The 13,570-nt window shown below is 38.0% G+C and overlaps 2 protein-coding genes across 7 annotated transcripts in view; both read right to left on the bottom strand.

The window, feature by feature from the left end:
* The window catches only part of LOC122647445 (conserved oligomeric Golgi complex subunit 3), a 98,343-nt gene extending 93,256 nt beyond the window's left edge, over nt 1-5,087 (bottom strand). For 3 of the 6 annotated variants that reach the window (XM_043840840.1, XM_043840843.1, XM_043840839.1), the window contains exon 1: nt 4,872-5,087. In XM_043840840.1, the coding sequence (XP_043696775.1) occupies nt 4,872-4,955 (84 nt within the window). In that variant the 5' untranslated portion in view covers nt 4,956-5,087. The remainder of the gene's footprint in view (nt 1-4,871) is intronic. The other 3 variants (XM_043840838.1, XM_043840842.1, XM_043840841.1) reach the window with 1 other exon arrangement.
* A 1,076-nt stretch (nt 5,088-6,163) lies between these two features.
* LOC122647447 (L10-interacting MYB domain-containing protein-like) lies at nt 6,164-7,874 on the bottom strand. Its single transcript, XM_043840845.1, has 3 exons — nt 7,865-7,874; nt 6,426-6,772; nt 6,164-6,319 (listed from the first exon to the last, which is right to left on the bottom strand). Exons 1-3 carry the CDS (start codon nt 7,872-7,874, stop codon nt 6,164-6,166), a joined length of 513 nt encoding a protein of 170 aa, XP_043696780.1.
* Between the last annotated feature and the right edge of the window lie 5,696 nt (nt 7,875-13,570).

The raw sequence follows: 13,570 nt of genomic DNA, 5'->3' as shown, positions 1-13,570 counted from the left end.
TAGTGATTTAAGGACTGATATGGGCAGCTGGTGTGAAGATTAGCTGTTGGATATTGGTGGAATATTCTATTAGAAGCTGCTATTAACTTAGTTTCTATTTTTGTAATAGTTTCTTAGTTATTAAGTCTAAGTATGTAGTGGTTTCTAATTTTGTTTCTTTCTTTTTAGTAGTTGCTATATTTACTAGTTTCTAATTTTGTTCCTTGCATGTTGGCTGAACTATAAAGCCTAGTTTCTATTTTCATTAGGTTTCTATTTTTAGAAGTTACAATTTCTCAAGTTTCTAATTTTGTAAGCTGACCTATTGAACATTCCCTGTTCAACAGCTGGGATAGCTGTGGGTGAGAGACCCAGGGCTGAGATAGCCCATTCCCCCTACCCCCTTCTTCTTCTTCTATCTTCTCTTCTCCCCTTCTTCAAAATTCAATTCCCAATCATCTTCAAGGTTTGCTGCTGTTGCACACAATTAATAGATCCTTATCGTGTGGATCCTGGCTACAATCAATCTCTCACTGGTTTCTCCCTGGTTCGAAGTCAACTTTTGCATTATTTACCCCCTTCTCTTCTATCTTCTCTTCTATCTTCTCTTCTATATCTTCTTCTCCTTTCTTCTTATCCTTTATGTTCTCCATTCATATGTAATAGAAAGCAACAATTAAAAAAAGAGAGTTTTACCTATTTAATTTGTTCCTTATCGTGTTGATCCTGGCTGCAATCGATCTCCCCCTGGTTTCCCTGGTTCGGGGTCGACTTTTGCATTACTATTTTTCATGGTCCTAATTTAATCTCTTGGAGCTCTCGCAAGCAGGCCACTGTTGCTCGCTTCAATACTGAGTCCGAGTATTGTGGAATTGCAAATGCTACTGCTGAACTGAGTTGGCTTCAATCTTTACTCAAAGAGCTTCAGGTCTTTATTTCATCTGCACCGATCTTATACTGTAACAATGTGGGAGCTACATACCTCACAGCCAACCCTGTTTTTCATGCGCGTACCAAGCACGTGGAAAATTAATTTCCACTTTGTCAGGGACAAAGTTGCCAAGGGTGATCTTGATGTTCGTTTCTTATCTACCAAGGATCAGCTCGCAGATATTTTCACTAAACCGCTATCCCACTTGTGATTCAAGCTTCTTATGGCCAACCTCGAGGTGACTCTTTCCCCCGTGAGTTTGCGGGGGAGTGTAAGAGAAAATCTCTCGCTGATTGACACTACCATTAGGCACCAGCATGGCATGCCTATCTTAGATAAATCCATGCATGGTAGGCGGTCCAGAGATGGGATATCCTGTAAGAGTCCTGGCTGTAATACCAACTCACCTTTGTATATTGATACTCCTACAACATCTCATAAATCATCCTTAAATAAGGATTGCACTCAAAGACAAATATTGTAGTGAAATCATCCCTTCCATGGATTGCACTCGAAGACAAATTTTGGTTTCGAATCTGGTTTCGGCCAGGCAGAAAACCGAGTTGGGCCGAGATCGAGTGTTTTTTTTTTTTTTTTTTTTTTGGGAACTCGAAGCCAGGTTTCGGTGGCTTTTTGACCTAGTTAGCTCATGAAACTTGGTATACAGCCTATTTTGGGCCATTTAAACACAATGACACTATCAGATTTTGAAATATCAAAGTCCAAATAGGAGTTTGACTTTAGACCCTATCTTGGTAAGCTACGACGTAATGTAAAATACCGAGATCTCGAGTCGATGCTGTTTCCTTAACTCGTCCTCCGTCTCGTCTCGGACCTTCAAAAAACCGAGATATCGGCGAGACCTCGTTCCATGGTTAAACATTGGTGTTCTCTCTTTCTCAACCTCCTCTTGTCTGTTATTTCTCATTCTCTAATAAGAAGAATGTTTTTCCTATTGTGTAATTTCCTATGAGGTCTCCCAGCCCCCTTGGGTTGGTGTTGTTGTTGTTGTTGTTGTTGTTGTTGTCAATGTTGAAGGCACACTGAGGCACGTGCCTCAGGTATGAGGCAGTTCAAGTGCACCTCACCTTGCACACAGGCCCAGCACATCCCTGAGGCTCTCTCCTTCGTGTGTCTTTTTGCACCTTAGCTAAGGCATAAGGAGCATGAGGCATGCACACCAGTGACCTGGCCTGTTTGGCATTTTGGGCTTTAAAAAATAAAAAAAAAAAGAACTGCATATAACTTTGCTGGTTTTCATGTTTTTGGTTTCTCGCCTTGACATTTGATGCTTTAAGCTTTGAAAAAGGAAGCGTGTCTGCAATTGCATTGGGATATCAATCCTTTTCTAGTCGCTACTTTGGTTTTATGATTTAATCTGTGCTAGTTAAATTCCATTCATGCATATGTATGATAGTGTACTTCAAATTAGACCAACTTTAAATTCTGCCTTGGTTATATAAGTTTCTATTTGCTTTCTTGCTTAGTCAATTTCATGTGCCATTACTCACCAATTTCCATTCGTTCTGGTGAATCATTTAAATTGCACATGAGTCCAGAATCACCAGACTTCGCAAATGGAAAGAATGCTAATATACATGTTTATTTACAAAAGGCTGAGCACTCATGTGCTAACTTTGGTTATTATATACTAGCTTTGTTCCTCTTTCTCAAAAAAAATTGTTACTTATCAAAGAAAAAGAAGGAAGAAGACTGCAGTGCAGCAAGGAAAAGAAAATTTTCTCATCTTTTATACAATGAGGCTGCAAAAACAGTATGGAGCTATTATCGGGGCTTAAACAGCATGCTTTGGTCTGTCCTTGTGAGACGCAATGCTCGCTTTTTCTTCTTCCTCTCCCCCTCTTTTTTCATTGAGTAAATTGTTTGCATCTAGAGGTGGTACCACACAGATGATGCTTCGTTTCTTCACTGCATAAGGAATGTGGAAGCAGAGTAGATGGATCTTTGAGGCGAGAACATATGTAGTCCAACAATATAAGGAGGTGTTGTAACCATAATTGTTAAGGCATCTAGGCGTCCAGTTGGCTTTGTCTGGATTGGTGCCTTGCTGGTGTTGCCGTGACAACTATGGTTGTAACCTACATACTTGGACATTTGATTCAGGTATTCTCAATTTATGCTACACAGCAGTGTACTCATCTTGCTGTGGAAGGCAACCCAGTTGTCGGTGATAAAATGGTAGTACTGAAATATGAAGACTCCGTGGAGGCTAGAGTATCTGATTCGGAGAGCAAAGCCATTATGCAATCAGGGGAACATCTCTTTTTCCTGGAGGCCTAGAGCTACTAACTCCTGAGCAGATGTATTAGCAAGGGGCGAGGTATTGAGAGAGGTGATATACATAAGGTCTTCCTCAATTGCAAAAAGGGAGGCCAATTTTCATAGACAAAATTCAGTACAGATGTGGGTCCGTGGACAACTGCACACAGCTTGTATACTTCTCTGTCTAGCTTTTTTCCACGGCAAATGGCCTAATAAAATTTTCTTGCTTGATCAAAAGAATTAACAAGGAGCTCCTATACATACATGATTGTGCGAAATTTTTCTGTTGTTAGATCTCAAAGGCTAAACTCACCCCTCCTAGGACCCCACATGGGCGGGGCCAGCACTGGGTAATGGCCCTTTTTATAAAAGTCATGCATTCTGCTCATATAAATCACTCAGAAACATCCAAAGTTGAAAACTCTCAGCAATACTCAACAAAGTTCAGCTCAACCATGCATTGTTGAACCAATCCACTTTATATAAGGTCTTATCTTCATAATTACTCTTTCCTTGATAGTTCCCTCCAAGACCTTTTTCTTCTTTGCAGCTGTGCATCAGTAAGAACTTTGAATCACTACTGAGTAAGAATATGCAAGTATGTCCAATTTCATAAGATCCTAGCTTTCATAGAATCTCAACTCACACTAAGTCGCTCGTCATGGGTGCAATTGTTGATCTTCCTCACATGGCCAAACAATTTATCACCAACTGGAGCCAACCCCCAATGGGGGGATTTCTCATGAAATATTTTTATCTTCAATTCTAGTTTAACATTCTCAACACTAATCCATTAAATTCGGAACTCAACCTCGTTATGCACGTTTTTTCCCCTTAAAAATCATCTTTTGTATGTTGGTTGAGCAACATTCTACTCCTAAAAGCATGGCCGCTCTTATAACCATCCTATAAAGTTTCATTTTCCAGTCTAATTGTAATCAGCAATCGCACGACACTCTAAAAGTACCTCTCCCCTAATCAACCTGCTTCATTTTTACAGGAAACATGCTTTTCAATCCCTGACTCCTTACTGGTGACTGAACAAGATAATAAACATGACCGTTTGGGGTATCTCTCAGCCATCAACCTCAACTAAATCTTCCTTCCTACTTCTATTTTTATTGAAACTTCCCCATATTATTCTATTTTATTCTGCCTTCTGCAATATAGTGGTTGTAAGTTCCCATTCTGGCCCAAGTCTGTAAGTTCCTTAACATGCTGATTGCAACTAAGCTATGAACATTATTAGACCAATTTCAAAAAAGTTCCGAAGCAATGCAATTAAGCAGAATAAAAATTCACTTCCCATGCTTAATGTACGATAGTCTATTATGCAAAGCATCATGCCAGACACATTGCAATTCAAAAGCAAAAATTCTTTAATTTGGGAAATGATTTCTATGATTTTTCCGTAAACAAAAAAAAACAGTGAGGGAATATCTCCCACACCATCCGTGTAGGAAACTTTATCCTAATTAAATAGGATAAAATACAGGTATTGTGTGAGGATGTAACATGGTTGGCTGATAAAGAAATTTTTTTGGAAAATCTACAGTTTCCTCATGCTTTTCTTTAATAATCAGAAATTCAACATCTTAGTTAAGAAAATTTAGGGTCATTGGAAATCGAGAAATAAAAGTATGCATGAGAGAAAAAAAATATGGGTGAATTCACATACCTGCTCCCAAGTTGAAGCAAAATTATAACCTTTCAAAGCAGCTCCTGATTTGGGGAGAGGTGAAGAACTTGTTCTGGCCGCCATGGAACTAATGAGAAGCTCTGACCTGCCTCAAAATTATCCTTACTTCAAAACTAGCTGGTCAGTAGTTCTTTTAATGTATGTCCAATAGCCAGTTACCTGTTATAGCAGACACAAACTGATTCAAACAGCTGAACTTTTTAAAATTGGTTTAGTGAATCAAAATCAACACCCAACTAATTCTGCATGATCAGGCTGCACTAAAAAACTCAACAGCTAAGAGTTTGACATTAACATCATTGGTCCTTCACATTAGCCATTGACTGAATGTACAATTCAGTGAGACATGAACTTTTCTTCTAAATCCTAGTGGAACAGAATAGAGTTCCAAAGTGAATTTGTGTGGTTACAAAATTAGCTCAAATGCATGAACCTCAACTTCAACTTAACTTCTAATGATCAAAAAACACCCAAAATATAAACAGAGTTATTAATTAAGATTATAAAGGAACAAACTACAAAAAGCCCTATCCACAATGACAATCTCTCAATCAACAGTCATCAATTGAAGCTGCCCAAACACCAAATGCCCGTCTCCTCACAGCCGAAGCAGCATTAACAAAACAAGAACTAAAGCCAAAAAGCTAAAAAATGAAAATAAAAATAGCTACCCCTTTGTCCATCCAACATAATTCCCAAAAAAAAAAAAACATTAGATGCAAATCTGGAAGTGCCATAACCCATCAAGAATCTCCAACCATCCTCTACATATTAACGTCTAATCCATTAATGTTTCCGGAACCACGTAGTTCAGGGAACCCAATAATCAGATCACAGAACGAGTTAACATATTAAATAACAGCCATAATAATAAAAATGTAATGCTGAAAGCATAATTATTCTCGTAATTTACACTGGTAGACCATTTCAGAGAATGAAACAAAGTGAACAAAAATGGCGAGAGAGAGAGAGAAGAAAGAAAGCTAGATCTAGTATGTCTCTTGTACAATAGAGAGGTTTTGGAACCAGATTGGCAAGATCTATAAATAAGCAAATAAGATAGAGAGAGGGTCAGCTTCCGTAAGACGGAGGGAATTGAAAACCGGTCCATACCTCTGCTAAGCAGATGAATTCTAATTGTTCAGATTGCCAATGGCTTTCTTCCACACCAAAAATAATATCGAATTTTTCCGTTTGAAGCATTCCCCTATAGATTTGCAAATCTGAACGACAATGGTCCCTGGATTCACTTCCAATTTAGGGCAACATCGTCAAACACAATAACGCTGCAATGTCCTTCCCAATGGAAGTTTAAACTTTAAAGCATGTAAAACGATCAGAATTGCATAAGAATCTCCAAATATAATTTGGAGTTCAGACCAATGTGCCAAGCTTTGATGCCTAAATTTTTTCCATCCTGAATTTGCCTATATACAATATCAAATAAATTATTAGGTATTTACTACATAATCAACATAAGACTAAATATAATAGTTTAGATCAAACCAAAGAAGATATTAGTATAGTATTTACCACTATAGCTTTATCCCAAACACTGTCATCATCAACAGTAACTGTCTGGGTAAATGAGTTCCATCCAAATCCCGTAGTTTGAAGCAATGATTTGAAACTTCCATATTCTATCCTCATCTTGTTGAACTTGTTCCTTATCTGTTTCCTATCGAACACCCTACCAAGAGTGGTTTCTAACCGGGTATGAATGTCATCCCAACCATTATTGCTTAAAGTTGCCCCACTCTTGTTGCCAGCCCTTACATTATCTACCATCAACCTAACTAGTAAGGCAACCTCAACGGTAGACCAAGAGCCAGGACCAACTTTTGATTTTCCTTTTGACCTTGATGAAGTAGCAATAATATCTGAATAATAATACATACATTATGTAACAAACAATATGAAATAAACATATCTATTACCAAAAAAAATAAACAGTCATATTCATTACCAAAGAAAATGGTTCAAATGACCCCAATTGGCTCGGTCCTAATGAGGGTAAGACAATGCCTACTTAGAAATGGAGTGTGCACAAACATTTTTAATTCTACAAATAGGAGAAAAAGAGTAATAATCAAAACTACGCATAAGCCGCTTTAACATCCAAGAAGTATGACTAGAGGGGCCATCTTAATTCCTACTCTAGTTCAATAATGTGACTTTCTCACCAATGAAGTTTAACCAGCTGTACAGTGGAGAAATTGGCAGAACCATAGGCTCTGTTTGGTTGCAAGGAAAGTGAAGGGAAATATTTTCATTTTCCGGTAAAACATCTCACTTCTGAAGGAACTATTTGCATTTCCCTTAAAACCAAACACCAAAAATAATGCAGGAAAAACAAAAGACATCACTAATATATAACTCCCTTTTTTTCCCCCCATTAACTTAGGCTCACAATGCCTAGTTTATTAGATTCAACCACATTAGCTAGATACTTAACACAAGTTTGCTACCCTGTATTGTTCAATCCGTTTTTTCACAGCTACCCTGTGCTAACCTCATCTTCTGGAAGCTAGCTTCTGGTTCAAATGTTCCATCCAGCAAATTCAGTTTTAAAAATTCTGCTTCTACTGTCTATCAACAGAAATATGATTTTTCAAACATTCTTCATTGATACTCCAGACTCAAACAAATTTTATAAAGCTAGAGATGATACTGAAAGTAAACAAAAAAAAAGGGGGGGGGGGGGGGAAGAAAGAAAGAGATCCATAACCAAAAGACCCAAACAATTCCATACAAACATGCTGTTTTCAAGGCTCCATATAGGTATTAACCACACAGATTTGGCCCTTTTGGCCTAACTAGAATCCTAATATAATTCAAATTACAGTTAGAAACTCCCATGAGCGCTAGATGTCTTTAACAAATAAACAAAACTACAGATTTAAGAAATAGTAGACTCTGTTCAGTTTAGTATGAGCCTAAGGTTAGGTTCAGATTCAGCATGCTAAAAATACCAGGCTCCATCTCTGTTCAGTTGTCAAGTCCACAGGAGAATTGGATACTTGATGGGGCAAAGCAGGATTGGTTGGTTGACCAACAACTAAGGGGGAAGGTTTTGTATTTGATTACCCCCCTCCCTCAGGGGAACCTAACTGAACCAACTCATTGCCATCACCAACCAAGATCACTATCTACAGTATATTGCATTACCTTGCTAGACAATTTTTATAGAGTGTTACTGCTATTGGTTTCTATAACTTACCAAATTACAGGAATAAAGTATTCAAAGCAAAATCACAATTTCAACACTAGTAATAAACCAGATCCTCTGGTACAATCTGAGAAAAAAACAAAACCCAAAAAACGAAACATACCTCACACAAACCAACAACTTTGCCAGAGACGTTACAGCAGGAAAAAAATTTAAAAGAAAAAAAAAGTCTATTGTGTATGCATCACTGCGTCACTAGAGATGCACGATACATTAATCGGAACAACTCTTTCTGAATATATCCCGCAATCTGATTTTACATCTCAATCAAAATGTAAACAAAGATTTGAGAAAGAATATACAGGGTTCAAGATCGAAGGAAAGACAATCAGAACTGATATTCTATATTACAGTAAAAATCACAGACTAAACTAGACTACACTAGATCTGAGATATAATATTACCTGAGACAAAATGGGAAACAAAGGGGTGCTTCTCTGTGTCTATTTTCAATTGTAGGGTGCTGATCCACTTCCTGGGACAAAATCGGAAACAAATTGGATCAATCTTCCATAATCTCCACATAGAGATGGTGAGAGGGAGAGTATGAGAGGGAGAGACAGAGAGAGACAGAGAGAGACAGAGAGAGACAGAGAGAGGAAAAGAACCAAAAAAACGACACAGAGAGTATGAGAAGGAGAGAGAGAGACAGAGAAAGGGAAAGAGCGAGAGAGAGGTGCAGAGAGTGCGAGAGATAGAGAGGGAGAGAGAGCAACAGAGAAAGGGAAACAACGTTACCAGAGCATGCGAGAGATAGAGAGGGTGAGAGAGTGAGAGATCTCACCTAGGGTTGCAAAGCGAGTCCTTCGTTCGTCGTCTCCTGGTGCTAGCAGAGCGAGAAAGAGGAGTGTCGCGATTTTTCTCCAAAAAATCACATGTTTTGAGATTTGTCCGTCGCTCGCGTCGTTCTTTGTTCTTTGCAGACCGTCTCGCAAAGAACGTTCTTTTGGTGCTCAAGACCTCCGGTTCTTTCTAAAAGAACAAAAAAAGAACCGCAAAGCCAAACACTTTTTCATGTTTTTTTGTTCTTTTTGAACAACAGAACTGAACAGAGTTGTTCTGAACGTTACCAAACGCACGGCTGCGTTTGGTAACGGTCTGAACAAAGAACACCCGTTCTTGACTAGAAACGTTCTTTTACGTTCTTGGTCTAGAACGGCGTTCTGAGACCGAAAATGACCGTTTGGTAACGTTCTCAAGAACGCTGTTCAGAACGAAAATGGTGTTTGGTAAAATCTGTTTTTCCCTATTTGATGTTAATTACAATAATGCCATTTCTTTGTCAATTATACCAAAAAAAGACTTGTAAAATCCTCTTCTCTTACCAACCTTAGCATAAAATTAAAATATCTCATTAACATAACCAAAGTAAGTATAAAAAGATGTCAAATTTCAAAGATGCCATTAAAATTGGGTTCTTGAGTGGATTAATGGCATAACTAACTATGTTATGAACAGTTGAATAAAGAGGGCCTTGGTGGACTCGAACCACCATCATGTTCCAAGAATGCATTTGGTAATGTTCAGAACGCTGTTCTGAACAATTCTTTTGTTCAAAAAGAACAAAAAAACATGAAAAAGTGTTTGGCTTTGCGGTTTGTTTTTTCGTTCTTTTAGAACGAACCGAAGGTCTTGAGCACCAAAAGAACGTTCTTAACAGACTGTCTCAGAGACAGTCTGCAAAGAACAAAGAACGACGCGCGCGACGATCAAATCACAAAACCCATGATTTTTTTGAGAGAAATCACGCCACTCATCTCTCTCGCTCTGCTAGCACCAGGAGACGGCGAAGGAAGGACTCGCTCTGCAACCCTAGGTAAGATCTCTCACTCTCTCTCGCTCTCTCTCCCTCTCTATCTCTCGCAAGCTCTGGTAACGTTGTTTTCCTCTCTGTTGCTCTCTCTCCCTCTCGATCTCTCGCACTCTCTGCACCTCTCTCTCGCTCTTTCCCTTTCTCTGTCTCTCTCTCTCCTCATACTCTCTGTGTCGTTTTTTTGGTTCTTTTCCTCTCTCCGTCTCTCTCTCTCCCTCTCATACTCTCCCTCTCACCGTCTCTGTGTGGAGATTATGGAAGATTGATCCAAATTGTTTTCGATTTTGTCTCAGGAAGTGGATCAGCACCCTACAACCAAAAACAGACACAGAGAAGCACCCCTTTGTTTCCCATTTTGTCTCAGGTAATATTATATGTCAAATCTAGTGTAGTCTAGTTTAGTCTATGATTTTTACTGTAATATAGAATATCGGTTCTGATTGTCTTTCCTTCGAACTTGAACTCTGTATATTCTGTCTCAAATCTTTGTTTACATTTTGATTGAGATGTAAAATCAGATTGCGGGACATATTCAGAAAGAGTTGTTCTGATTAATGTATCGTGCATCTCTAGTAACGCAGTGATGCATACACAACAGACTTTTTTTTCTTTTAAATTTTTTTCATGCTGTAACGTCTCTGGCAAAGTTGTTGGTTCATGTGAGGTATGTTTCGTTTTTTGGGTTTTGGTTTTTTTCTCAGATTGTACCAGAGGATCTGGTTTATTACTAGTGTTGAAATTGTGATTTTGCTTTGAATACTTTATTCCTGTAATTTGGTAAGTTATAGAAAGTCTTTGTTCCAACAAGTGATCGATCTAATCTCAAAAATTAGCTGTGAGAACCCCTTTTGAGGGGTAATGTCTTTACAGCATCACTAGCAACCATAAGAGATGCTCACAAGGAAATGAACATGAAGAAATACCTTGTCATAAAAGTCAATTTGCCCTATAGCTTGGCAATCTATGTGCATTCCCAAGTCAATGGAAGGTTTAGGTCTTGGAAGTTTGCACGACCATAACCTGGTTTTGTTGGAAGGATCTAAGTAGAGCAATAAAGGTGTTAAAAGAAAATGGGATTGCCCATGGCTGCTAGAATATGAGTCTAGTCATACTCAGCCTATGACTAGACTTTCATTTCTTGAAGAATTAAATGACATTTGATCTCAATTTAATGGCCCATGGCTGCTAGAATGGCTTTTTCATTGGACATCAGAAAACGAAAGAGTTCCAGCAGCTGAGTATCTTCGGTCTAAAGGGTCTGCTTTCTGATGTCAATGTGATTAAAGTCTAGCTGCTCTCTTTGTGTTGTAATGTGTAATTCTCGAAATCGAATTTGAGAACTTTTACTTTTCAACAAGTTGATCACTGTCTTTCCACATTTCTTCAACTTGAAACAGACTGAGCCTTTAATATCTTTTCATGTGCACAGCTTTCTTTTATTGTCACTGTGTCCTTTATGTGGCTTAGGAGGAAAAAGAAAGAAGTATAATTAGATTAGGAGTCTACTATTTCTTAAATCTGTAGTTTTGTTTATTTATTAAAGACATCTAGCGCTCATGGGAGTTTCTAACTGTAATTTGAGTTATATTAGGATTCCAGTTAGGCCAAAAGGGCCAAATCTGTGTGGTTAATACCTATATTGAGCCTTGAAAACAGCATGTTTGTATGGAATTGTTTGGGTCTTTTGGTTATGGTTGAGGAGTGGTTCTCTTTCAAGTGGACTAACCCTAGCCTTGCTCATTGTGATCAAGCCTTCTATTTCTCTCTATTTTTTTTAATCAACATTCTTCAATTCTGTTGGGCCCAAATGACCCACAGGTTTTTTGAAATCTGCCTACACCAGAATACTGTAGACAAATCAAGATGTTTCCAGAATCAGTTTCTCCTATTGCTTCCTGCATAATTCCACAACTCAGAAATTGTGATTTCATGCTGACCATTATATATGTTCCTTCTTTCTTTCTTTCCCCCCCCCCCTTTTTTTTGTTTACTTTCAGTATCATCTCTAGCTTAATAAAATTTGCTTGAGTCTGGAGTATCAATGAAGAATGTTTGAAAAATCATATTTCTGTTGATAGACAGTAGAAGCAGAATTTTTAAAACTGAATCTGCTGGATGGAACATTTGAACCAGTAGCTAGCTTCCAGAAGATGAGGTTAGCACAGGGTAGCTGTGAAAAAACGGATTGAACAATACAGGGTAGCAAACTTGTGTTAAGTATCTAACTAATGTGGTTGAATCTGATAAACTAGGCACTGTGAGCCTAAGTTAATGGGGGGGGGGGGGAAAAAGGGAGTTATATATTAGTGATGTCTTTTGTTTTTCCTGCATTATTTTTGGTGTTTGGTTTCAAGGGAAATGCAAATAGTTCCTTCTGAAGTGAGATGTTAAAGCGGCTTATGCTTAGTTTTGATTATTACTCTTTTTCTCCTATTTGTAGAATTAAAAAAGTTTGCGCACACTCCATTTCTAAGTAGGCATTGTCTTACCCTCATTAGGACCGAGCCAATTGGGGTCATTTGAACCATTTTCTTTGGTAATGAATATGACTGTTATAGTTAGTAGATTGAGTTGCAGAAAAACATGATTTATGATTACCTTATATCAGTATGTAGATAGACAAACAAAATACAAAGGAAAGAAAACTGGGCTGGTGGAGTTGGAGTATAATAATGATGGAAGAAAGAAGAAGAAGAAAGGGGTTGCACTCAGTTTTGATGGGTCTTTAGCTCAAATTGGTAGAGCACTTGGAACATGAGTATGTTCCAAGAGGATGGTGGTTTGAGTCCACCAAGGCCCTCTTTATTCAACTGTTCATAGCATCGTCAGTTATGCCACTAATCCACACAAGAACCCAATTTTAAAGGCATCTTTGAAATTTGACAAATTTTTATACTTACTTTAGTTATGTTAATGAGATATTTTAATTTTATGCTAAGGTTGGTAAGAGAAAAGGATTTTACAAGTATTTTTTTTTGTATAATTGACAAAGAAATGGCATTATTGTAATTAATATCAAATAGGAAAGAACAGGTTTTACCAAACACCATTTTCGTTCTGAACAGCATTCTTGAGACCGTTAACAAACGGTCATTTTCGGTCTCAGAACACCGTTCTACACCAAGAACGCAAAAGAACATTTCTAGTCAAGAACAGGCATTCTTTGTTCAGACCGTTACCAACCGCAGCCCAAGTGCTCTACCAATTTGAGCTAAAGGCCCATCAAGTTGTCAATGAATTAATACAACAGATTAAACCAAATTATATTCTCCATTCTTTTGGATTCTAGAAAGCCAGGAGATTCCATAGACTGAATGATCTTAACTAACTGAAGCACTTGGCTATTTTGGACATGAGAAGTAAAGAAATTTTTTGTTTTTCAAAGAAAAGGCAATTAGTACAAACAGAAAAATGGTGGTGCCAATGCTAGAACCTTTTGAAATTGGTCCTAAAAGATAACATAGATGGGCCCTGCTCCAAGAAATATGACTAGAGGGGCCATCTTAATTCCTACTCTAGTTTAATAATGTGATTTTCTCACCAATGAAGTTTAACCAGCTGTACAGTGGAGAAATTGGCAGAACCATAGGCTCTGTTTGGTTGCAAGGAAAGTGAAGGGAAATATTTTCATTTTCC

This window comes from Telopea speciosissima, unplaced genomic scaffold (assembly GCF_018873765.1).
Source record: "Telopea speciosissima isolate NSW1024214 ecotype Mountain lineage unplaced genomic scaffold, Tspe_v1 Tspe_v1.0050, whole genome shotgun sequence".
Classification (NCBI taxonomy): Eukaryota; Viridiplantae; Streptophyta; class Magnoliopsida; order Proteales; family Proteaceae; genus Telopea; species Telopea speciosissima.
Note: the sequence above shows the minus strand (reverse complement) of the source record. Positions and strands in the feature narration are given on the sequence as shown.